Source organism: Narcine bancroftii, chromosome 8 (genome assembly GCF_036971445.1).
Source record: "Narcine bancroftii isolate sNarBan1 chromosome 8, sNarBan1.hap1, whole genome shotgun sequence".
NCBI classification, from domain to species: Eukaryota; Metazoa; Chordata; class Chondrichthyes; order Torpediniformes; family Narcinidae; genus Narcine; species Narcine bancroftii.
Window position 1 is genome coordinate 22409136 of NC_091476.1, and position 26086 is coordinate 22435221.

The 26086-nt window shown below is 39.8% G+C and overlaps 1 protein-coding gene across 3 annotated transcripts in view; it reads left to right on the plus strand.

Annotated features, from left to right (window-relative positions):
- The window catches only part of nhsl2 (NHS-like 2), a 303937-nt gene that overhangs the window by 265635 nt on the left and 12216 nt on the right, over positions 1–26086 (plus strand). For 2 of the 3 annotated variants that reach the window (XM_069893174.1, XM_069893172.1), the window contains exons 3-5: positions 14860–14993; positions 16484–16679; positions 20459–20590. In XM_069893174.1, the coding sequence (XP_069749275.1) occupies positions 14860–14993; positions 16484–16679; positions 20459–20590 (462 nt within the window). The remainder of the gene's footprint in view (positions 1–14859; positions 14994–16483; positions 16680–20458; positions 20591–26086) is intronic. The other variant, XM_069893173.1, reaches the window with a different exon arrangement.

A 26086-nucleotide genomic window follows, 5' to 3' on the forward strand; every position in this document is an offset into this window, starting at 1 on the left:
GGGAGTTGTATACAGGCCTCCAATCAGTAGCCAGGAGGGGGCATGCAATCGATAGAGGAAGATAGAGAAGGCATGCAAAAAGGGCAACATTACATTAGTCAATTAGTCAATATGATTGGGAAAACCAGGTTGGTGCTGGATCTCAAGAGATGGAATTTATCTATTGCCTCCAGAATGGCTTCTTAGAACAGGAATGGAAATTCTGGATTGGGTATTGAGTAATCAACCATAGTTGATAAGGGAACTGAACGTAAGGGAAACCCTTAGGAGGCAGTGATCATAATTTGATAGAAGTTGCCCTACAATTTGAGAGGAAGAAACTAAATTCAGATGAATCAGTATACTAGTGGAATAAATGAGACTACAGAGATATGAGAGAGGAAGTGGGCAGTTGATTGGAAAGGCACAGTAGTTAGGAAGGATGGCAGTGCCACACTTCCACATTTCAGCGAGAATTAAGGAAGTTGCAGCTCTGCTATATTCCATGGAAGAAATGACACAATTGTGGTTGGAAAGTGAAGTTAAAACCAAAGTAAAAGCGAAAGAAAGGGCATACAAGGAAGCAAAAATTAGTGGGAAGATAGAGGACTGGGAAGCTTTTAGAAGTTTACACAAGGCATCTAAGAAGGTCAATAGGAAGGAAAAGATGAACTTTGAAAGGAAGCTAGAAAATAATATCAATATCAAAAAGGATACTATGAGCTTTTTTAAGAAGTAGAACAGAAAATTCTGCAGGCTCCGTGGTGGAAATAAAAACACAATTGCTAGTTTCAAGTTAATTATGGACAAGGGTAGGTTTGGTTCTCAAGTTGAGATTCTAAATTGGAGAAAGGCCCATTTTGTGGAAATGAGAAAAGATCTAGGAAGAGTGGATTGGGTTAAATTGTTTTCTGGCAAGGATATGGAGGTGTTGTAGAAAAAAATGAGGAAGGCTTGCAGAGGGATCTGGACCAACTGGGAAAATGGGCCAGAAAATGGCAGATGGAATTTAATGCAGATAAGTGTGAGGTGTTGCATTTTGGAAGAACAACCCAAGCTGGGACATACACGGTAAATAGAAGGGGAATAAGGAGGAGCAAAGGGATCTGGGACTAGACATACATAATTCCCTGAAAGTATCGTCACAAGCAGAGGAGTCACATGATGGAATAGTGGCCGGTAGGGTAAAACCAGCCCTCTCCAGAAAAAAAAGTCAAGAAAAGACAAAGCTTAACAAATATAAAGTATAAGAAATAGAAGATAAAGTTGCAGAGAAGAGAAAGATGGCTCCCAAGAAGGAAAAAGTAAAAACAATGGGGAGAAAAGAAAAAAAGTCACTGGAAAAGAAAGAAGGCCTTACCTGCACGAAGGAACAGGGAGCCGTGGTGGCGAAGAGTGCCTGATCTCCGAGGTTGGTGCCGACCCCGCGGAGTCGTGACCCCCTGACCAGTTGACTGCAAAAATGGCTTTCTGAGCCAAACAAAAGTGCACAATCAAAGGTAAAAGGAAACACCAACGGGAGGGGGTCTCAGCCGAGGAGCAGGCAACCATGGCGCGACCAGCTGAGGGAAACCCGACACCAGTGCTTTCAGCTGTAAGATGAGGAAGGCGGCAGGAGAGGGAGTGAGGAACCAGGCAAGGAAGAAAGTCGACGGGGCGAACGGCAAGAGGAGCAGCAGCAGGAGGCCCGACAGATGAGCAGCCCAGGAGGGGAGGATCAACAACAAGAGGCCCAGTAAGAAAAGGCCCGACAAAGTGATAAAAACAACTCATCAGGAGAATAAGAAGAGACAGAGATACAAAGAAGAGAAGAAGACCCAAACACAATTATGGACACAGAAGAAGAGGAAAAAGAAGACCAAGATCTTCACAGAGAAATAGAAGGTAAAACAGATGGACAGAATATAGACAAAGCCTTTTTTGAAGAACAAATGAGAGCATTAAAAGAATGGTTGTCATTAGAATTTAGTGCAATTAAAAGAAAAATGAAAAGAACAGAAGACAAAATGGAAGGTTTAGAACAGGTCATGACAGAAATAGGGAAAAGAGTAGAAAATGTGGAAGAACAAGAAATGGCTGTAGAAATGGAAGTAAATGACTTGAGGAAAATTGGAAGAAAGTGACAAAAAAAATAAAGAGACACAAGAGTTGTAATCTCAGAAAATTGATATGTTGAAAAATTATAGTAGGCGAAACAACATATAGATAGTGGGTCTGAAGGAGGGTGAAGAAGGCGCAGACTTGAGGGAATTTATAAAAGAATGGATCCCGAAGGTCCTGGAAACGACAGAAATGCAGGAAGAATTGGAAATAGAAAGAGCACATCGAGCACTAGCTCCGAAACTGCAGACACATCAAAAACCAAGATCCATCTTAGTAAAATTTTTGAGATATACGACAAGAGAAAATATACTGGAGCGGGCAAGGAATAAAGTTAGAGAAGATAATAAAGCATTAGAATACAAGGGTCAAAAAATATTTTTTTATCCAGACATAAGTTTTGAACTCTTAAAGAAGAGGAAAGAGTTTAATACAGCAAAATCGATTCTATGGGAAAAAGGTTATAAATTCATGATAAGACATCCAGCCGTGCTTAAAATATTTATACCCGGGGAGCAAAACAGACTGTTCTCGGATCCGGAGGAAGCACAAGATTTCGCAGAGCGTTTGCAGGATAGAAGGAGAGATGTAACAAGAATGAAGAAAGATGATAAAGTATATATAAAGATGTAAAAATTATGTATATGTAAAGAACTAAAGAGGGAAAAGAGAGGGGAAGGAAAGGAAGTAAGGGGGAAAAAAGGGAGAGCTTAGTTATATGTGTGTGTATATAAAAAAAAAGGGTTTTCTGTGGGAGGTTGGAGGGGGAGAGAATAACCGTCGCTGCAAAATCAGTTAACACATGTGAGCAAGATCGCAATCCAAATGGAAAGGGGAATTGTGGTTGCCCGGCAAGGGATAAGGGGAAACTCGGGGGGGGGGGGGGGTGGGCGACATTTGGGATTAAGGTAATAAGGTAATATTGAATGTGGGAATTGTTGGAGTATTTTATGTTTTAAATGTGTTGTCATACATTGAGTTTAAAAAGGGAAAACAGATGAAAATGGGAAAAAGGGGGATGGAGGTGGTGAGGAAGTGGAAAAGAGGTGTAAACAAGGTATAAGATGGGCATGTTGAACTATATGACTATAAACATTAATGGAATACATAACCAAATTAAAAGGAAGAGGCTATTAAATTTACTGAAAAAAGAAAAAAATAGATATACCATTTGTGCAGGAAATGCATCTAACTGAAGTGGAACATAACAAATTAAAGAGAGACTGGGTAGGATATGTAGCGGCAGCATCATATAATTCAAAAGCTAGAGGTGTAGCCATATTAGTTAACAAAAATGTACGAATCAAAATAGAGGAGGAAATAATAGATCCAGCAGGGAGGTATGTAATGATAAAGTGTCAGATATACTCAGAATCTTGGAATTTGCTCAATATATATGCACCTAATGAGGAGGATCAAAAGTTTATGCAGGATTTTTTTTGAAGATTGTAGATACACAAGGAAATATATTGATAGGAGGGGATTTTAACCTTAATTTAGATCCAATGTTGGATAAAACTGGACAAAAGACAAGCAAAAAGAATAAAATAGCCAAATTTATGGTTAAATCAATGCAGGAAATGAAACTTATGGATATATTAAGGAGGCAACACCCAAGAGAGAAGGAATACTCATACTATTCGAGTAGGCATAAAACATACTCAAGGATTGATATGTTTTTGTTGTTGGCCCATATTCAAGGGAGAATTAGGAAAACTGAATATAAAGTTAGACTACTATCTGAACATTCACCCCTGTTATTAGCAATGGAACTGGAGGACATCCCACCAAGAACATATAGATGGAGGTTAAACTCCATACTACTTAAAAGGCAGGAATTTAGAGAGTTTATTGAATGCCAAATTAAAACATATTTTGAAATAAACACGGAATCAGTGAAAGACATATTTATATTATGGGACGCAATAAAAGCCTTCACAGATAGTAAGTTATGTAACTAAGATGAAAAAGGGATACAATCGGGAAATAGAGCAGTTGTTAAGGGAGATAGTAAGTACAGAAAAGGAACTAGTAAAAAGGGATGTTATAATGAAAAAGAGAGAATTGGCAGACAAAAAAATAGAAACATTACAAACATACAAGATGGAGAAGAAAATAATGAAAACAAAGCAAAAGTATTATGAACTGGGAGAAAAAACACATAAAATATTAGCCTGGCAACTTAAAACAGAACAAGCTAAAAGAACTGTATTGGCAATTTTAAGGAATTTTATGAATAATTATATCAAACTGAGAATGAGGGGAAAGATGATAAAATAGAAGAGTTTTTAGCTAAAATTGAACTGCCGAACTTGCAAGAAGAAGAACAAAACAAACTGATAAAACCATTTGAAATAGGGGAAGTGCAGGATATATTAAAAAAGCTTCCGAACAATAAAACATCAGGAGAGGATGGATTCCCAATAGAATACTATAAAATATTTAAAGAGTTATTAATTCCCCCTCTCCTGGAATTAATGAACCAGATAGAAGAAACACAAAACTTGCCAGATTCATGTAAGACAGCAATAATTACAGTAATACCAAAGACAGGGAAGGATCCATTAACACCAGCATCATATAGACCAATATCACTACTTAACTCAGATTATAAGATAATAGCGACATTATAGCAAACAGATTGGCCGATTGTGTACCAAAAATAGTAAAACAAGATCAAACTGAGTTGATTAAGAAAAGACGAACAGCAAATAATGTCTGTAAACTTATTAATCTAATTCATGCAGTTCAAAGAATAAGAAACCAACAGTAGCTGTGGCTTTAGATGCAGAAAAAGCCTTTAACAGAGTAGAGTGGAACTATTTATTTAAAGTATTACAGAGGTTCAATCTACCAGAAAAATATATTAATTGGATTAAAGCATTGTATAATCGACCGTTGGCGAAGGTAACAGTAAATGGATATGTATCGAGCCAATTGAAATTAAGTAGGTCAACTAGACAGAGATGTCCATTATCCATCCCCCTCATTGTTTGCCTTAGCAATAGTACCATTGGCAGAACTGATAAGAACAGAAAATAAAATAAAAGGGATAAAAATAAAGGAGTATAAAATCAGCTTATTTGCAGATGACATTATAGTATACCTAACAGAACCAGAAATATTAATAAAAGAATTATATAAGAAATTGAAGGAATACGGAGAAATATTGGGGTATAAGATCAATGCAAATAAAAGTGAAGTGATGCCAATGAGTAATGTGGATTATACAGAATTTAAAAAAGAATCACCATTTAAATGGCAAAGACAAGCAATCTGATACCTAGGGATCAGGTTAGATAATAACTTAAGCCACTTGTACAGACTAAATTATCAGCCACTAAAAAAGAAACTGCAGAAAGACATAGAACATTGGAAAGAATCACCGCTAACGTTGATAGGGAGGGTAAATTGCATTAAAATGAATGTGTTCCCAAGGATACAATACTTATTTCAATCGTTAGCAATTCCCTTATCAGAGAAATTCTTTAATGAGCTAAAGAGAATAATAAGGACATTTTTGTGAAAAGGAGGTAAACCGAGGGTAGTGTTAGATAAATTAACAGAGAGGTATAACCAAGGTGGTTTCCAGTTACCAAACTTAAAAAATTATTATAGAGCCACACAATTAAGATATTTATCAGACTTTTACCAGACAAGGGAAAAATCAGACTGGATTAAGATAGAACTGGTTAAAATAGGGGAGAAGGCACTGGAACATATACTTTAGACGTGGGATGAAAAGCTGGTGCAATATAAAAGCTCATCAGTATTGCATCATTTACTTAATATATGGAAGAAGATCCACTTAGAAAGGAAAAAAACAAATTACCAAATACCAAAATTGTCATTGACACAAAACCCATGAATCCCTTTTACAGTAGATAACCTTTCCTTTAGAGAATGGGAGAGAAAAAGAATCAAAAGAATAGAAATTTTTTGGGGGGAAATAATTTATTAACATTTGACCAGTTGAAGTACAAATATGGAATAACTCATAGTACAATGTTTGTATATCACCAACTGAAAGCTTACTGAAAGGATAAATTGGGAAACAGATTGAGATTACCAAAGGAAGCAGCTTCGAATATGTGATTACAGACACAATGATAATTTAGAGATTTATTACGAACATGTACATTAAGATGCAAGATAAGGAAAATGATGAAATAAGCTATAAACCTAAACAAAAGTGGGAAAAGGATTTAAACATAAAAATAAAAAAATGAAGTATGGGAAAAGTTATGTTCTGGAACTATGAAGAATACAATTAACACAAGGTTACGCATGATACAGTATAATTGGTTACACAGGTTACATATCACTCCTCAAAAATTAAAAGAATGGGATCCAACATTATCAGATAGATGTTTTCGCTGTAAGAAGGAAATGGGAACAACAATACATACAATTTGGGCATGTATGAAAGTGAATACGTTTTGGGAAGATCTAAATCAGATATTAAATAAATTCACAAAAAAATAATATTCCAAAAAATCCAGAGATCTTTTATGTAACATAAGTAATGAATTAGGCCTCAAATTTGATAAAGCGCAAAAAAAAAGTGTATAATGTTAACTTTGAAAATGGAAGAGAGCCTGAGAGTACAGCAATGGTACATGGAAATGAATAAAAGTATTCCATTGGAAAAAATAACATATAATTTAAAAAATAAAGTCCCATAATTTGAACAAATTTGGGAATCGTACATGGAGAGAGAGAGCTTGCCTCAGACCACCACCCCATAAAATTATAAGACGACAAAACGACTTGATTCAGTGTGTAAAAACAGATGTCACATTTTTCTTGTGTGAAGACATTGTTTTATGGTTTTATTGAATTGTATATGTTGAATCTTTATTCGTTTCGGAGGGGGTGGGAAGGGGGGCAGGGAGGGTAGGGGGGAAAAAGGGGGAAAGTGCCACTGTGTATATTTAATGAGAAACGTTTGTATATATTTTGGTTGATATGGTTCACAGTGTGAAAAATTTAAAAAAAATATTAAAAAAAATTAAAAGTGTCATCATAGGTAAAAAAAAACCTTTTGCGTCTTGCCTTTGTGACAGTTTATAGATATGTTTATGGGAGATAAATTGGGGCAGGTTTTTTAGTGTAGGTCACATACAAACACTAAAACAGATCTTATTTAAACTATTGGAGCTCTGCTCATGTGAGGCAGGCTGGCTCCAAGAGCGTTTGCAAAAGCTTTGGAGAGTGCCCAAGAGACTTCACTAATGGATTGTGGTTTACAAAAAGGCAACAGAACTCATTGGAGCCACAGGCTCTCTGGAGTGGAACTTGCTGTTCTAAGTGGGTCATGTTGTTTTGCAAGCAGTGAGAGAGAGAGAGGAAAAAAGAGATAGAGAAAGAGAGAGATCAGTTCTACAGTGTTACAGTCAGCAACAGCAGCTGGGACTGGAACAGGACAAGCGGGCAAGCTTGTGGAAAACCCTATTTGGAAGATGGATTATGAGTGCTTAGTTCAGCCTGGTCAAAGCCCTTGTGGTTCATGCAAGAGGAGAGGGCTGGCTGCCTAATGTTTCACTTGAAATAAGAGAAACAAAAAGGAACTCTGTGGTTACCTGAAGAACGAGGTTATCATCTGGAAAACCCTGAAGCAGAAAGTTTCTTCGGCAAGACACTGGAGTGGCTAGTTACAAGGAATCAGTTGTGGGTGTACAGTGAACAACAAATCTCTCTCTGGAAACTAATAAGAACCTTCCTGAGTACCTTTCAAGCACCAAAGCCTGGTGAACTTCATAAATGTTAAAATCTGTGCACAGTATAAGAATTGCCTGCAACCAGTAACTTGGAGGAATGAGAAGTGAGATTGGACTGTGAATCAAAGAACTTTTCTGAACTTGCATACAAATTACATACACGTGCACTTAGAATTAGAAGGGGGTTAAGTTATGTTAGTTAAGTTAATAGTGATAATATAAAGTTTGATCCTGTTTTCATGTTTAAAGATAATTAAAAGCAACTTTTGTTTAAGTAACTATTTGTCTTGGTGAATATCTATTGCTGCTGGGTTTTGGGGTCCTCTGGGCTCGTAACACCTTCATAAATCAAAGAATTGAGTATAGAAGTTGGGATGTTATGGTAAGATTGCGTAAGACATTATTGAAGGCAAATTTGGAGTATTGTGTGGAGTTATGGTTGCCTAACTACAGGAAGATATCTGTAAGATTGAAAGAGTGTCCAAGATAATTTACTAGGATGTTGCCAGATCTTCAGGAGTTGAGTTACAGGGAAAGATTAAACTGGTTAGGACTTTATTCCTTGGAATGTAGAAGAATGAGGGGAGATTTGATAGAGGTTTACAAAATTCTGATGGGTGTAGACAGAGTAAACGCGCGTAGGCTCTTTCCAATTAGAATCAGAATTTAATGTTATGAACAAGTAATCAAATACGTTTTTTTCGCGGCAGCTTCATAATGCAAACATTCATATTATAACCATCCTACAACATTACTATAAATTAAAAAAAATAAAATAGTAATGCATGAAAAGTAAGGCAGTGGCTTTGTTTCATTGATTATTCAGGAGTCTAATGGCAGCGGGGAAGAACCTGTCCTTGTGCCATTGAATGCTTGTCTTTAGGCTCCTGTACCTTTTTCCCAATGGTAGCAGAGTGAAGAGGGCGTGGTCTAGATGGTTAGGGTCTTTGAGGATAGAGGCTGCCTTTTTAAGACACCATCTCATTTAGATGTCCTCAATGGAGTGACGTCTGGCACCTGTGATGTTGCAGGGTGAGCTAACAATCCTCTGGAGTTTATTCTTGTCCTGAGAGTTGGCACCTCTGTACCAGGCATGATACAACCAGCCAGAATGCTCTCCATGGTACACCTGTAAAAGTTTTCGGTGACATACCAAATCTACTCAGACACCTACAAAGTATAGCCACTGGTGAGCCTTCTTTGTGATTGCATCAAAATGGAGGCTTCAGGACAGATCCTTGTTGATACCCAGGAATTTGAAGTTCTTGACCCTCTCCACTACTGAGCTATCAATGAGGACTGGGTCATGTTCCCCTGACTTCCTTCTGAAGTCCACAATCATCTCCTTGGTTTTGCTAATGTTGAGCGCAAGGTTATTGTTGTTACTCCATTCAACAAACTGATCTATCTCCCTCCTGTATGCTTCTCATTGCCGTTTGTGATTCTGTTGACAAGATTAGGAGAGTTAAATATGAGAGGTCATGGCTTTAGGGTGAAAGGGGAAAGATTTAAGGGAAACATTAGGGGGAACTTCTTTACTCAGAGAGTGGTGGGAGTATGGAATGAGCTGCCATCTGACATGGTAAATGTGGGCTCATTCTTAAGTTTTAAGAATAAACTGGATAAGATACATTGATGAGAGATGTCTGGAGGCTTATGGACTGAGTGCAGGTCAATGGGACTAGCGGAATAATATTTCGGCATGGGCTAGGAGGTCCGAATGGCTTGTTTTCTGTGCTGTAGTGTTCTATATTCTAAACTCAGCTGGTGAAACAGTGATACCTTGATGAAGGACTCAAGCCCAAAACATTAGTTAAGTATCTTTATGTTTGCAGTATATATATTCTTTTGACCTGCTGAGTGTCTCCTGTATTATGTTTTTACTAAAAGCTTTTTAAAGTATATTTAGAGTAAAAAAGAGGTGAGAGTGGATAGAAAATTATACTAGAGAAATTGTAATGGGAGACAAGGAGATGGCAGAGGAACTGAATGAACTGAGTTCATCTTCACTGTGGAAGACATTAGCAGTATACCTGACTTTCAGGGGTGTCAGGGAAAAGAGGTGAGTGTAGTCACGATCACCAGAGAGGATGTGCTTGGGAGCTGGAAGGTTTAAGGTTAGATAAGTCACCCAGACCAGAGAGAATACACCCCCTGGTTCTGAAATAAGTAGCTATAGATATTGTGGAAGCACAAGTAACCATCTTCCAAAAATTAATAAATTCTGGCATGGTTCTGGAGGACTGTAAAATTGCAAAGGTCACTCCACTATTTAAAAAGGTTGAGTGGCAGCAGAAACCCAATGCTGTTTCATCGTGTTGTATTTGCACAATCGGATAACAGTAAATGAAATTGAAAGAAAATTATAGACCTGTTAGCCTAACATCAGAGGCTGGGAAGTTGTTGGAGTCAATTGTCAGGATGAGGTCGCAATGCCTGGAGGTGCTTAAGGAAAAATCTTGCCTAACAAATCTGCTCCAATTCTTTTAGGAAACCACAAGCAGGCTAGACAAAAGCAATGCAGTAGATTTGGACTTTCAAAAGGTCTTTGACAAGGTGCTTCACACGAGGCTGCTTAACATAATGAGAGACCATGGAAAGATATTAGCATGAGTAGAGCATTAGCTGATCAGCAGGAAACAGAGAGTGGGAATAAAGGGACCTATTCAGGCTGGCTGCTGGTTACCACAGGAGTTAGTGTTGGGACCGCTTTTTATGTTGCATGTTAATGATTTGGAATGCAGAATAAATGACATTGTGGCCAAGTTTGCAAATGACATGAAAATTGGTGGAGGGGAGGTAGTGATGAGGAAACAGAAAGGCGAACATAGATGAGGAGAATGGGCAAGGAAGTGGCAAATGAAATACAATAGGTAGAAGGAATAAAAGGGTAGACTATTATTTGTGGAGAAAATTCAAAATTCAGAGGTGCAGTGACTTGAGAGTCCTTGTACAGGATACCCTAAACTTAGTTTAGTGGTGGTGAAGAAGGCTGATGTATTGTTGGCATTCATATCTATAGGAATAGGATTTAAGAGCAGGGATGTAATGTTGAGGCTTTAAAAGGCACTCATGAGACCCCACTTGGAGTACAGGGTATAGTTAGGATGTGCTGGCATTGCAGAAGTTTCAGAGAAGATTCACAAGAATAAATTGTGGAATGAAGAGTTTAGCATATGAGGGAGTGTTTGTCGTCTCTAGGACTATACTCTTTGGAGTTCAGAAGAAAGAGGAGGGACCTCAGTGAATGTTGAAAGACCTGGACGGAATAGTTGTGCAAAGTTATTTCCCATGGTTAGGCGAGTCAAGAACAAGAGGGCACAACTTCAGGATTGAAGGCGCCTATTTAAAACAGAGATGCGGAGGAATTTCTTTAGCCAGAGAGTGGTGAACCTCAGGAATTAGTTACTATGGGTGGCTGCAGAGGCCAGGTTGTTGATTAAGGAAGAGATTGATAGGTATCTGAATAGCCAGGGTATTAAAGGTTATGGGGAGAAGACAGGGGAGTGAGGCTGAGTGGGAAAATGAATCTGCTGATGGAGGTGCAGATTCAGTGGACCGTATGGCCTACCTCTGCTCCTTATTCTTAAGGTCTTATTGCAGGGATGAGAAGGGGGAAGTTTCAAAAGGGAACCTTCTTTTCGCAAACCTGTGGCCAATCCAGCTCTAGCTCTTCTCCGCACTTGAACTCCTTTTTATTTCATGCTAAAAAATTTATAAAGAAATAACAAGAACATTTTGGTCATTTGCTGTTGTCTAATCTTTTAAATCATAATATAGTTCATTCAACAATATGGGAATTGTCTGGGAGAAGTTATTAAAGCTAGATAGATTTAGAGAATTAAATTAACATCTGCAGAGTTAAAAGCAGCTATAAAAACCACTGCTTTGCAAAGTACTGATCATAACATTGTAAGTGAATAGAATTAACATCAAAAGAGAGACAGTCTGCAGCAGAATTTGCTTGAGGGAAGGGGAGTAAGAACTCCCATTGTACGAGGAATTGGGTACAAATCAGAAGAGTTATCTGAGGGGTCAGGTCTGTGCCTTGGATTGGGAGCTGGTGGAGTGGAGAGGAATTGGGCTGATGCTTCGATCGTGCATGTATGGAGAGGGGATTCAAAATTTTACCTTGGATCTGAGGTGACAAGAATCAGCTGATGATTGGTCAGGAATCTTGGCCTAGGATTGTGGATGAAGAATGGAGAGATAAGGAGATAAGTGATAAGTGACAGGGATAGGGTAGGGGACTGAGACATTCATTGGTGGCCTCTACAGTTTGGGATGAGAAATCAGGAAGTTTGGGGTTCAAAGCGATAAATTGGGTAGTCAGGAGGTTGTCGGTGCAACATGGACAGGGGCTGAACATTTAAAGAAGACTCCTATTTGATCAGCATCCTCAACTACTCTGCACCTGCTGGGTAGGACAGCCCCACAGTAAGTTCTTGCATTCACTGGTGGTATTTTGTACTGATGGCTGGCTTCACCCCCATCTACCCATATATAACCCTGGTTTCCCGCCTAAACCCTGAGCCCTTCTGAAGACCACTGTAAGACCCTACCCTCAGTTATAAACTAATAAAAGCATATGTTCTCCCTCCAGTCATGAGAGCTTTATTCATGCTACAGCACCACATTTCCATTTTTTGGCTGGCATGAGATATTTATTCTGGGCCTACTTCTCCAGAATAGAAATACAAAATGACCCCAAGATGCTTGGTATCAGGTTTGCATTTAGTTTTGGCTGCTATTGAGCTACAAGTGTGTTCAATTTCTCAATCCATATCCCTTCAAATGGAGTATACAAAGGCACTTGTAGTGACAGCAGGGATTTACCAATTAGGGGAAGGATTTGATTCATGAAAGCAGCAGCTTACTTTCTTTCAAGGATTTAAGCATATTTGATGATGATGACCAGTCATTAAAGTTGTTCATTTGAAGCTCACTGAATGTGAATCTTTGATTGTGTTTTGTATGGAGATCAGCCCAACACCATTATTCTATTATGCTTCTCCCTTGGTGAACATCAGTCACCTCAAATAGACCAAAAAATATTTGATTGCTGCCATCACATCATGGAGGCAAACCAAACAGCAGGGTAGAGCAGCTGGCAGAGCTGTTGCCTCATAGCTCCTGCGAGATCCAGGTTCAACCCTCAGCTCTAGCTTTGTTTGTGTGGAGTATGCAGCTTTTCCCTGTGACCATGTGGAATTTACCTGCTGCTCCAGTTTCTTTCCACAACCCAGAGACACATATTGTGATCAGTTAATTGGTGACTGTAAATTGCCCTCAGTGTGGGGTGTTTGGTAGAAGCAGTGTGGGGTATTTGGTAGAAGCAGTGTGGGGTGTTTGGTAGAAGCAGTGTGGGGGCTGGATGGTTATAGGGAATGTCGGGAGAACAGGTTGGAGGGAAACTTAATGGGAGAATGAGATAGCTCTGTGAGTCACCATTGACATGATGGGCCAAAATGGCCTCCTTCTATGCTGTGTGTGGAAATATGGAATCCCACCTTTCCTTCCACAAACAGCAGTTTGTTGTCAAGTACAACCTGATGAAATCGTGTTCTCTGGTCCTCAGTGCAAAACATGCAGACACACTACCAGATATAACTCAATGCAAACAATACATATTCAGGACAAGTATTTCATCTATACATATAAATAAATATTGTTTCATAAAATAGAGAGTCTGGGATGGTTAATGTGAACAGTTCCTTTGGTCGTTCTGCATTCTCACTACCCATGGAAGAAGCTGTTACTCAGCTCTGTGGTGCTGGCTCTGATGCACTATCTCTTCCCCAATGGGAGCAGCTGGAATATGCTCTGTGCAAGGTAGAAGGGGCCCTCAATAATTTTGCACACCCTCTTCAGACAATCATTATTGAAAATAATCAAGTTTTGTGCAAGTTTCAAGGATGTCCCTCAACATAAAACTCTTTACAATCTACATCCTAGCTGGCTGATTTGCACATGATTTTCTCCTCACGTCAGGAAGGTGCAACAGTGACACCAATCCTGAGAAAACTGAAGAGGGCAAGGTTACCGGCCATCCACATGCCATCCTTCTATAGGAGCTCTATTGAGATCATCTTGGCTGGTTACTTCATAGTGTGGTATGGTTCCTGCAGAGAAATGGATTGGAGGTCAATCCACAAGACCATAAGAGTGGCAGAGAGGATCACTGGAGTCTCTCTCCCCCCTCTATCGACGTGGTCTATTGGGAGCATTGTCTGAAGAGGGCACGCAAAATCATTGAGGACCCCTTTTACCCTGCACACAGCATCTTTCAAGTGCTCTGTTAGGAAAGAAATACAGGAGTATCTGAGCCGGCACCACCAAGCTGAGGAACAGCTTCTTCCCATGGGCAGTGAAACTGCTGAATGACTAAGGGAACTGCTCACACTAACTATCCCAGACGCGTTCACAAAACAATATTTATTTATTTGTGTGTGTGTATCAATACTCGTCCTGTGTATGTATTGTTTGTCTGTATGTGTGTTATGTCTGGTTGTGTGTCTGCGTGTTTTGTACCGAGGACTGGAAAACGCTGTTTTGTTGGGTTGTACTTGTGGAATCAAATGACGGTGACTTGACTTGACTTGAATGGTCTTTATTGTGAAGGAGCAGGCACAAAGTGAAAGCAGAAAGTGAGCAGATAGGCCAAGGGAAAGGAAGTCTAGCTGTTATTCTGATTTCAATGCCACAGGTTTTATAACGATGCTCAAGGAAGTTAAACGGCTATAATTTCAATGTGTCCTTTACTGAGGTGTGTCTGCATAGCACTGAGCACTCCAGGGTATTTTAACTTGAGTTGTGAATTATTGTTTCTAATTTCATCAGTGCTGAACAATCAGTCTTCATCAGACTGGCACTCAAAAAATCTGCAACCTTTCTTCTGTCAGGAATTTAAGTTGATATTGTGCCTTCAGTAGCACAGCCTGGGATTCGGAAAGATACTTAAACTTTGAATTGTTTAGAATCTTCAGTGGCAAGAAATCTATTCCCTTCCCTCCCCTCTTTGATACTCCCTGATGTGTTAAAATGTGCTGCTTACTTTCAGAAGAGTTTGGTGAGCCCGTGATACAGGACAAGGTGACTGCAAATACCTTCGGACACAAACCAGCTCTCAACAGAGAGGTCCTTCCAGAAAGCTGTCCCAGAAAAGGGGACACGCGTATGGAATTTGTGTTGATGGTAAGTCCATGCTATTTAATTATGACGGGTTTGTAAGATTGTGAACTGAGGAGTGTGTACGGAGGTAATTGAAAATGATGATGACGTTGACCACTCAAATCGCCCATGGTTTTACTTTGAGCTGCCCAGAAGATGGAAACCAGGCCTAATGCTGCCCACTGACTCCTCCTAGAAAGTGTACTCTGGGATTGGATACTTTGGGGTCAGATAATGCTGGGGTCTGATGCCTCCTTTAAAACAACCAGGTGCTAGACACAGCCTGGCCTGCACATCATTTGCAACAAAAGATGTTTTGTTGAACCACACTCATTAAAATACCAACTTCAATTTAGGGGAGATGTGAAAACCATTAGTAAAAAAGGATCCTCAATAAACAGTGCAAGAGCGCTAGCCATCAAGTACCCATTTGAACCTACCCTACCCTAATGTCCTTTTTTACTGAACAAGTTCTGACTGACTCCCTCCAGATTCTACCACTCACCTTCACACTACGAGCAACTTGTAGTGGGCAATTATTCCACCAGTTCACGTCTTTGGAATGTGGGAGGAAGTTGGTTGGAGCACTCCAGGAAAGCCACGGGGTTACAGACAAAACATGCAACCTCCACTTAGACAGTGGCAGAGATCAGGACTGATCATAGGTCGCTGAATCTGTGATGCAGCAGCCCCCTTTCCCCCCCCCCCCCGACCCTTCAATTGTACGGTTATTGATTTTCTTAATGGATTTGGGCATTGCTGGTAAAGCCAAGATTTATTAACCACCCCTAATTGCCCTTGAGATGATTGGTTTTTCAAGCTATTTCAGAGGGGATTTAAAAGCAATGACTCTTGGTTCTGGAGTCATACACGGATCCAAGATGGAAGGTTTCTCCCCTTGACAAACAAAGCAGCATGGTTTTTAAAAAACATAATTCTATATATTAATTGTTTAATTAATCCACAATTGCATGGCGTGATTTGAAATTGCCTCTCTAGAGTGCAGATCTTTGTGTCCCTGTAGCATATGCTCCCTGTCATCTGCAGTCCTGATCCCCATGTGTGCAGATACCGAACACACACCCCATAATTTCTTACAAGGCCACAACTGCCCTCCACTCATTTTCATCCCTGATCCAGCAATCTGATGAAGGCTACAATCCCAGAATAATAGTCCATGCACCACCCCCATCTTCCCAGATGATTGGCCCTGACCCAAGGCTCCATTCCACTTTGACAAAGCAGTCGAAGGCCATGTTTCTGGTGAACCTCTGAACCTAGATGCGCTCTTTTGTAGTATAAAATTCTCTTCCCTGGTGGCTCAGATGCTGTGCCAATTTGTAGTGAGGAGTGCATAACTGTAACAATGTAAAAACCTGAGTGTGCTAGCCTTTCAAAGCCAACGTGTATTAAAATGTGTCAACCATTATTGGAATGAGTTTAAAAGCAGTACTGAATTGTAAGAGCTTTTACTGAAATGTATTCTATCTTTGGTGTGTGTTTTGGTGGATCAGCCAAGCACAAGATCCAGCAGTGAGGATGAGACAACCAACTCTGGCATAAAACCACAAGAACTATTTCTGAATTCCCCAACGACACCTGATAAGCCATCCGCTTGGACACAAGGCATCCCACAGCCAGCTTACGAGGAAGGGAAGTGGCCCCAGGCACAGACTTTTCAAGCACATTTGGTACCCATCAATGTGACTGGTATGATGTACTCTGGTTTATATTTCACACACCATTCACTACACATTAGAGCAGTGAATGATCAGTGCAAATGTGGGCAGATGCAGGTGCAATCAGTGCAGAATGAGGCTAGATCAGGAGGAGAGAGAGTGTTGTGTTGTACATCAGACAGCATAGGTTAAGGCTGGTGTTACATTGTTAATTGGGATGAGAGACAGGGTCAGCAGTGAGGGTGAGGTTAGGAGCAAGGGCAGGCAGTGAAGAGAGAGACCACATTAGCTAAAGGACTGCATAGCAAGTGCTGAGGAACGAGGTCCACGAGGGAGAAATAGTACGATAACATCAACAACACGGGCTGGAAAAACAGATCAAGTGTAAGGCAGAGGCAGGATTAGGCAGAAGGGTGCACAGGGGGAGAGGCAGCAGGGGAAGGGTGGAAAGGGAAAGGGGAGTGAGGAATGCATAGGAGAGTGAGTGAGGTGTGTGTCGGGGTGGGTCGCAGGGTGATTGAGGAGTGGAAGGGGAGTAAAGGGTGGGTAGGGGAGTGAGGATGGGTAGAACAGTGAATGAGGAGTAATGTAGAAGAGTGAAGGTGGGTAGAAGAATGGGAGAGGGATGGGCAGTGGGATCTGCAGGGATCAGCAATGAATTTTAGAAATATTTTTCATAACTTGAGGCGGATTTTAATTTGACAAGAAAACATGCAACTGTATCAACTTTTAGAGTTAAATAAAGTCAAGTTGCCAGTATTTTTAAACTAAGCCAAGCAGTGTGAAAAGGGAGCTGAGGAGAGAATCCCATTGTTGGTGTAAATCAATGGTTTTCAAATTTTTTCTTTCCACTCTCATGCTACTTTAAGTAATCCCTATGCCATAGGTGCTCTGTGATTAGTAAGGGGATTACTTAAAGTGATATATGAGTGGAAAGAAAAAGTTTGAAAACCACTGTTTTAATCATATCTAATTGACTCGATATGTTCACGGTTTCATAACTCCAAAGGAAATGGGCCAATGACAATTTTTCTCAAGCAAAATATTTCAGTAACATTCGGGTCTAGAGCAGTGGTTCTCAACCTTTTTTCCCCCACTCCTATACCACTTTAATTAGTCCCTTACTAATCGGCGAGCACTTATGGCATAGGGATTACTTAAAGTGGTATGTGAGTGGAAAGAAAAAGTTTGAAAACCACTGGTGTAAATGGAGAAACAAATTGGAGGTAACATGACTCACCTCCACTTCCAAAATAACCAGTAACCTTACTATATGACATCAGGTACTGAACACTCCTAATGAGGCTGTTGGAAGACAAGGGTCCTATTCCAGCTCAGTATGGAGAGGCTGTCAAGGTTCCCCTGCCCCCCACCCCCAAACCAGTTCCGGTCAAGGAAATGTCAGAAACTCAGCACTCCCCAGGGAGACATCTTTCACCTTTCAGTGGACCTTAGGCAGTGTTGTCAGCCACAATTATGATGGTCATTCAGAGTGACTCTTGAAGAGAATCTGGTGGATGATGAATTCCATTTGTACTAAATGCATCCACTAGAAGGAGCCTGCATTTCTGTGTCTCCAGGTCTGGGCACCAGTGTGTCATGCTTGGTATTTTTTAAAAACTTTTCTCTGCCTTTGCTCTGTAGATATTTCCTCTCCTCTTTGATAAGGTACAGTTTCCCCACTGGAGTAATTTCTAAGTGCCTCGCCCAAGTGGTATCCTGAATGACCATGCAGTTGATTGGCTGGAAGGAGCATCACAGCTGTCCCTCACTAAATTTCATCTTTTCCTCACATGCAAGTTCAAGGTTAGGGGTCAGAAAGGCAAGATCCTTATTTGATTTCCTTAGCAAAAGTAGGAAGGCTGACTTTCAGTCACCTGGTGACTGCTCGTCCAGTGCAGACTGGACACCTTTCTAACCTCTGTTACTTAAAATTCAGTAGCTAAACTCACTAATGTCACACGATGATGAAAGGGAATACCAAATGTAGCAGGGGGCTTTGGATGAAGACCCTGAAACCAGTCAAACTATTCGGAACAAACATTAAAGAAAATTGAATTGAAATAGTAAAGTACTGATAATAGAAGGTACCGTTGGTCTTTAAATACATTGGGATTCTGTGATATTTTTTCCTTCTTGGTTTTGAACACTGATCAGAATAATCAGCTATAAAAGAAATCATGTTCTGGAACTGATTAGCTTTGATATTTGCTGCTGCTTTGATCTTTAACCTTTGGGAGTTGGTTCAAATGCACATCAGGCCAAAGTAACCAATAAGAGAGAATGCCAGATATACTCAGTAGGCAGGCAGCATCTGTGATGAGAGAAACAAAGGTAAACAAGAAGTCTGCAGATGCTGGTTAAAGAAAGTGCAGGAGGAACCTCAGGAGGTCGCACAGCATCCATGGAAAGTCAACACCTCAGGCCAAAACCCTTCATCAGGATTAAAGTTTTAGACTGGATTCAGAATCAGAATTTATTGTTATGAACATGTCATGAAATGCATTGCTTTGCAGCAACATGACAGTGCAAATATTGCTGTAAAATTACATTAAAAATAAATAAATTCATGCAAAAATAAGAGAAAGTGAGGTAGTGTCTGTGGTTCATTGTCTGTTCAGAAATCTGATGGCAGAGGGGAAGAGACTGTCCTTGTGCCGTTGGCTGTTCGTCTTCAGGCTCCTGAACCTCCTTCCCGATGGTAGCAGTGTGAAGAGGGTGTGGCCTGGAAGGTGGGGATCCTCGAGGGTAGAGGCTGCTTTCTTAAGACATCACCTCTTGTAGATGTCCTCGATGGAGTGGAGAACGATGCCTGTGATGGCCCTGACCAAGTTCAGAACTCACTAGAGTTTTTTTTCCCCTATCCTGTGCATTGGCACCTCCATGGTGGTGGGCCTTCTTTGTGGTTGCAGCGACCAAGTTACCATTTCAGCCTGGCAACCTTTCATTGAAGATGACTTTAATAACAGGCCTTTGATATGAAATGTTGCCTCTTTTTCTCTCTACAGATGCTCCCTGATCTGCTGTTTACTTCTAGCATATTCTGGTATTTCAGATTTCCACAATTCACAATGTTTAATTTTTGAATAAAAATAATCATGTGGTAGGTTTTGATGTATTTATAGTGATAATAATGGTCTGCTGGTGAATCAACTTTGGAAGGCATCATAGCAGGGCCATCACCTTGGCGAGGTTCTATATTTGTTACTGAACAGTGATCAGGATATTGCATCAGATCTGTGCAAAGTTTGGAACAGGAGGCTCATGACCTTTTGTAACAACCCAAATGGTTCTTGTTCAGGACAAACCCTGAAACTTTCATGTTCTGTGGCCTATGGTACAGATTTGCATGGAGTGTTGTTCTGTGCAATGTCAGAACCCACATCCACCACTACCATGTTGTGGAGAAATCGCATGCCAACATTTGGAGCACCCAAAGCAGTGCAGTGAGATTACTGGGAGTCACCCTTCAGAATCGGTCAGAACCGTCTGTGTGGTTGCAAGTGAAAGGGTAAAAGAGGAAGGATGCCAAAAAAAATCAAAAGACTGGCAGGAGGAAGGGATTGCAGATGATCTGATTTGAAACCCTGCACTGGAACTCCTGATCCTGATACAGGGTCTCAAGCTGAGACTTTCACAATTCCTTCCCCCCACAGATGCTGCCTGACCTGCTGAGTTCCTCCAGCAGTTTGTTTTTTTTAAATTCTACATTCCAGCATCTGTAAACCCTCCTGTAACCGAGGGGAATCTTTAACAATAGTAAATGGCTTTGAAGAAGATCCATTTGTGTTCATCTTTGCTCTTGTTCAGGGGAGCCCCTTGAGCGGCAGGCGAACGTGCGGCACTCTTTGTTCAATACAGAAACCACGGTGAACCCAAGGAGTACACTGAGGAGGAGGCGGACAATCACTGGCCTGTCAGAACCATTTCAGCCTCAGCCAGGTGAGCTCTGCACTCTGATCACATCCCTGGGATTGTTACTCAGGAGCTGAAAAGAACATTGCCCCAATGGCACTGTTGGAGGGTAAATGTCATGAACAAGTTTACTAGAGTTAAACCTGGGATGGACAGGTTTTTGTATGAGGTGGGATTGGACAGCCAGGACTTAGAATAAGGAGAAGTGATATGTTTGAAACAGGGTGGTCCTGACAGGGTGAATGTGGAGGTAGTGATTCTGTTTGTGGGAGAATCCTATACCAGAGTTTCACCTTAAAAAGGTCACCGACTAGAACAGAAACAGGTGATTTTTTTTTAGTTTATCACAGGGCCTTGAAGTCAGAGTTTTTGAATATTTTTAAGGCTCAGATAGCTGGATCTTGAAAATGAAAAAGACTGTAAAGGTGACAAATCTGAAATTTGAGCAGAAAATGCATGGAATTTTTAGCAGGTCAGGAAGCCTTTTCTGAAAGGGAAACAGTTAATGTTTAAGTTAAAGACCCTTTGTTAGATTTTGGAAAAAAAACAGGAGAAAACAAGTTTGTGTCAAGTTTCAGAGAGGAAACGGACATGACAAAAGGGAATACACCTAATACAGTGAAGCCAAGGTTACGATGCAGAAAAGCTGCAGATGAAAATCAGAGAGAGGGAGGGGGAGAGAACATGAAGAAAATTATAGGAAGAGAACAACAAAAGTAAGTAATAGCTGAAAAATGCAGAGCTGTAAATTTATAGCAGGCCAGTTCTGTAACAGAGAAAGCAGGTCCCTTGAAGTTGTTGAATTAACTATTGAGTACAGAAGGCCGTGACATGCCCAGATGGAAGATAAAGATACTGTTGCTCATACTTAAGCCGGGCCATATAATAAGAGTTCAGAAGGCCACAGACAAATAGATCAGAGTTAGAGTGGGGTGGAGAATTAAAATGCCAGGCCACAGAAACTTCAGGATTTCCCTTGACTGAATGCAGGTGCCCTGCAAAACTGTCACTCAATCTATATTAATTTCTCCAATGTAGAAGCGATCATACCGTGAACACACAATGCAGTACATTGGATGGGAAGATGTGCAATTACATTTTGAGAAGGAAAGGTACAAAGAGATCGGTTTTGCATCTCCTGCAGTTGCTGAGAAGGGAATGGGTTAGTGAAGATTGAAGAGCGGATCAGGGAGTTGTGATGGGAATGGCCCCTACAGAAGGCTGAAATGAGAGGGGAGTGGATAATGTAGCTGGCAAGGGAATCTCATTCAACCTGAATGAGTAATTAAGTTTACAATCAGATCAGCGATGGTGGAGGAAACTCAAGGGGCCAATTTGCCCGCTCCTGCTTCAGATTAATTCAAATGCAAGAGCTTTGAATAAATAACACTTGGACAGTGCCAAGTCTATTTACCACGGCATGGGATATAAATGACCTCTAATGAAATCAAAGGGAATTGCATTTGCTGCACATGATTATTTTCACAAAGATATTTATATTTAACCATTTACCTCCTGTAAAAATTCTATGTACAAGAATTTAATATAAACACAGCAAGCGACATGAGTTGTTTCCCTGATAAACTGGCTCCCTTCTAGGATAGACAAGGGCTCCACCTAGTGGTTAAACTAATATTTTCACTTATGAGTTTACAAACTTTCTTAATCCGTTCCTGAGAAGAGCGAACAAAAAGCAACTCCTTGTCATGGAAATTTGAACTAAAAGTACTGACCACATTGAGTGGTTCAAGCAGGATCTGGCGTGAGATTAGTTCAACATGATTACTTCAGCCTCTAAAGGTGGCAAAAAGTATAAACCTACCTTCAAATTTTGGGAGATCCAATTCGGAAATGGTGTCAGTAAATTTAATAAAGGAATGCAGGATATCCTTAAAACCACTGGTCATGATTAAACCATGTGAGATGTCTTAGAAATCCTTGCAAGAGCCACCAGGCTCAGTTAAGAACACAAGATGTACTGTGAAAGCAACTGAAATGTAATTGCAGTAGAAAATAGTGGTTAACGGCAATAAAATCTGTAGGAGTAATGTTAGGATGATATAAATCGGTGTCTGATACATTGAAGGGCCTGTTTCTTTGCTGCATGACTCCACAATCTGTAACTGAACATTGGCCTGGTCTTTGAGGGGATCTTCAGGACACTGTTGAGCAAATACCATAATGTTTCAGAGGTCTTAAAAGGTTGTATTCAACCAGTCTTCAATCAAATGCAGTGAATTAAAGGGAATGTAATATTCAGTTGATTTAAGCATTGCAAGGACCAAGTGGGGCACCAATAATCACACAGAGGGTGATAAGTATATGGAACGAGCAACTTGAAGTAGTGATAGAGTGGGTACAGGTACTTCATGACAAAAGAAAACTACAATAGAATAGATAAATTGAATTAAAAGAGACAATACATACAAAAGATAGATAAAAAATTTTCACAGTTATCCTAGTTCAAGAAAAGAGTGACTTTGCAATAGTGCAGACAGTCCTCTTGTGGTGTCAGAATAGTCCATGATTAGTGTAACAAAGGAGATGCAAGAATATAATAGCCATTGTAAAGAAAATGAACCTAGAGGAGCTGATTTAGAGGGGTTTGTACCTTCTGCTGGAAAGTAGCCATGAGAGGAAGCTGTAACCAGGGCATTGGGGTCCTTTATGATGCTGGCTGCCTTCTTGAAATGTCTGTAATTGATGAGAAGTGGGAACCTGTGATGGACCAAGCTATGTTTTTGCTATCCCCGCAGCCTCCTGTATTCTTGAGCATTCAAATCCCCAAACCCGGCTGTGATGCAACTGTGGAAGTTTGAGAGAGTATTCAGTGATATGCCAAATCTCCTCAGATCCTTTTTCATTTTTTGATGGATACTTTATTAAAATATGACAGTATTTATATGAAAACACCAAACATATTTTGCCACCGTTGAATGTAGATCATCAGATTAAGAACTGGGTTTTCTGAAGTGAAATATCACAGGAGATACAATTAGAGAGGGTTCAACAGGGATCTTTAGAGTTGAAGATTCTAGCAGCTGAAGGCATAGTTCCCAATAGAAAAGAAGTGAGGCACTGGTGAAGGTTGCAGAATTGACACAGTACCTCAACCACTGATGTAGTGTTCGTGGCTTCTAGAGGAAAAGCCAACGATGTTTGGTTTATGTATTGCTGGCCTATCTTTTCCTCTGTATTCTTGTTTCTTTATCCATGTTCACAAAATGATATACTTGGTTGTCTTCCACCAGAAGTGAAACATCCATTCACATTTTCAGAAGGGATTTGTTTAAATGTTGATTTTGTGCCATCTATCTAGGTGGAGTGAGTCAAGTCTTTTTGAATAATTTCATCAGGCATAAGATTCAAAAATGCTAGTGATGTACTGGCCTGCCACTTTATGGTCACCAGCATGTATTACATTCACAATTGGCCACAACAATTCATACTGTGGTATATTTCCAAAAAAAAAATCCAAAACCTAGGATAGGCTCAGCAACCCCCGAGAAACACCTTGATAATGAACGGTCTTCCCGAATTCCTGGTTATATTTGGGGATAGTTCTATGTGCATGTCTTTATTATGTAGTTTAATGAATATTTATGGACCATTTTTGTATTTATTTTAATAGAATTATGTGTTCCAGGCAGTTTTTATTTGTAGTTGTTTTTTTTTTAACATGTACCTGCCCAGCTGCAGCAATTAAAAATGGATACGTATATTGTACAAAATATAAGACAATAAACTCACGATCCGAGATGTAGTAACTAGAACATATTCTGACAAAGGCATAACCAAATTGAATATAGTAAGGATGCAATTAAAAGCCTGTCCAATAATTGGATGTTAAGGAGGTGAGAGCTTTAATAAGAGGTTTCTAAATCATAGAACCCCAACTTGTGGTGGAGTAGAAGATGTGGGAAATATGTGAGGCCGGAGCAACTCACAAGTCTCAGACATTGGAAGAAATGATATCAAATTATTTAAGGAACTATATGCGATGATAAGTTCTTTGTAGTGAAACAGGAATTCATCCAGAAGTGTATCACAGTGTAAAACTCATTTATTCATGGATAAGTTTGTCCTCAACTAGTGCCGGCCCCCAATTAACAATGAATAAGAGTAATGGTCAATGATGCCCACGCACACATTAACAGAAAACAATAGACCAAAGAATCCAGAGATCTTCCTCCTAAGTAACATAAAAAACAAAGAATTTGGACTTGATTTGGATGGTGCACAAAAAAGATTTGTTAAGATAGCTCTAGCCGTAGCAAAAAAATGTATTATGTCAACCTGGAAATAGGAAGATAATTTGAAAATACAACAATGGTATATAAAAATGAATAAATGTGTTCCATTAGAAAAAATAACATATAGTTTAAGAAATAATATTGAAATATTTGAACAAATATGGGACCCTTACATGAAACACAATAGCGAAAACCTATCGGGGACATTCACTACCTAAATTAACGAAAGGAGAAGGAAATGAAAAGAATTGACTCAGTGGAATTTCTTGTTTATTTTTATTGAATGACAACATTGTTTGACTGGTTTAATGTATCCTAGATTTTGTACTTTAAATGGACGGGAGGGGGGAGGTAGGGAGGGTGGGATGGGAGGAGGGAGGGGGGGGGAGAAAATGGCACTGTATATATTTGAAAAGGAAAAAGTATGTATCATGGTTAATGTGGTTTATGGAGTGAAAAATAAAAAATTAAAAAATAAAAAACATAGCAACAGGAGATTAATTTCTTTCCCTGAAACACAATTTTTTTTTTGCCTTTGGCACAACGGATGAATTTTACTTGTTCAAATTAGCATGCAGAATCATTAAATGTGGTTTATAATTATTGCTCAAGAAGCTCCAACAAATAATTACAATGATCATATCTTTAAATGAACAGTTATTTTGAACAATTTATTTAGTGAAAAGTGATCAGTAACCTGACATTTTTAGCCTTTTAGAGCCAGAACCAGGATATTCTAACAGATATTTGCAGCAACTAGTTGATCTTCCTAACAATGAGCTTCAGGCCTAAGTACTGCAGATGTTGAGGGCAGCAAGGTCATTGACAACAAAGGTGGTGAGAGGTTGGGAAGGCACAGAGAGAAGGAAAGAAAGACCACCCGAGGAAGGCAAAGAAGTAGGATGACAGAGGCTTCAGATGACCAAGGGAAAGTGGAGTGGAGGAAGTGGAAGATTAAAGGCGCGTATTCTTTCCCCTTTCATTGAATGCATTGTTTTCAGCCACATGAGATTCAAGCCTTAGATTCTATTCCTGATGCTTGATTGCCTCTCTCTGTCAACTTTTAAAATATCATCAAAATGTATCTGCCTCATTGACTCTGCATGTGATAACGTCATTTTATCTGATAATATTTTTATGAAGTGACTCAAAATAATTTACTGTAATTATGAAGTGAATTTATAAAGGAGCTGTTGAAGAGAGGGTGTATAAAGCTAAGATTTCTTGATGGTCCATGGTCTGGTGATTTTAGCTGGGTGGTCTTTTTCAC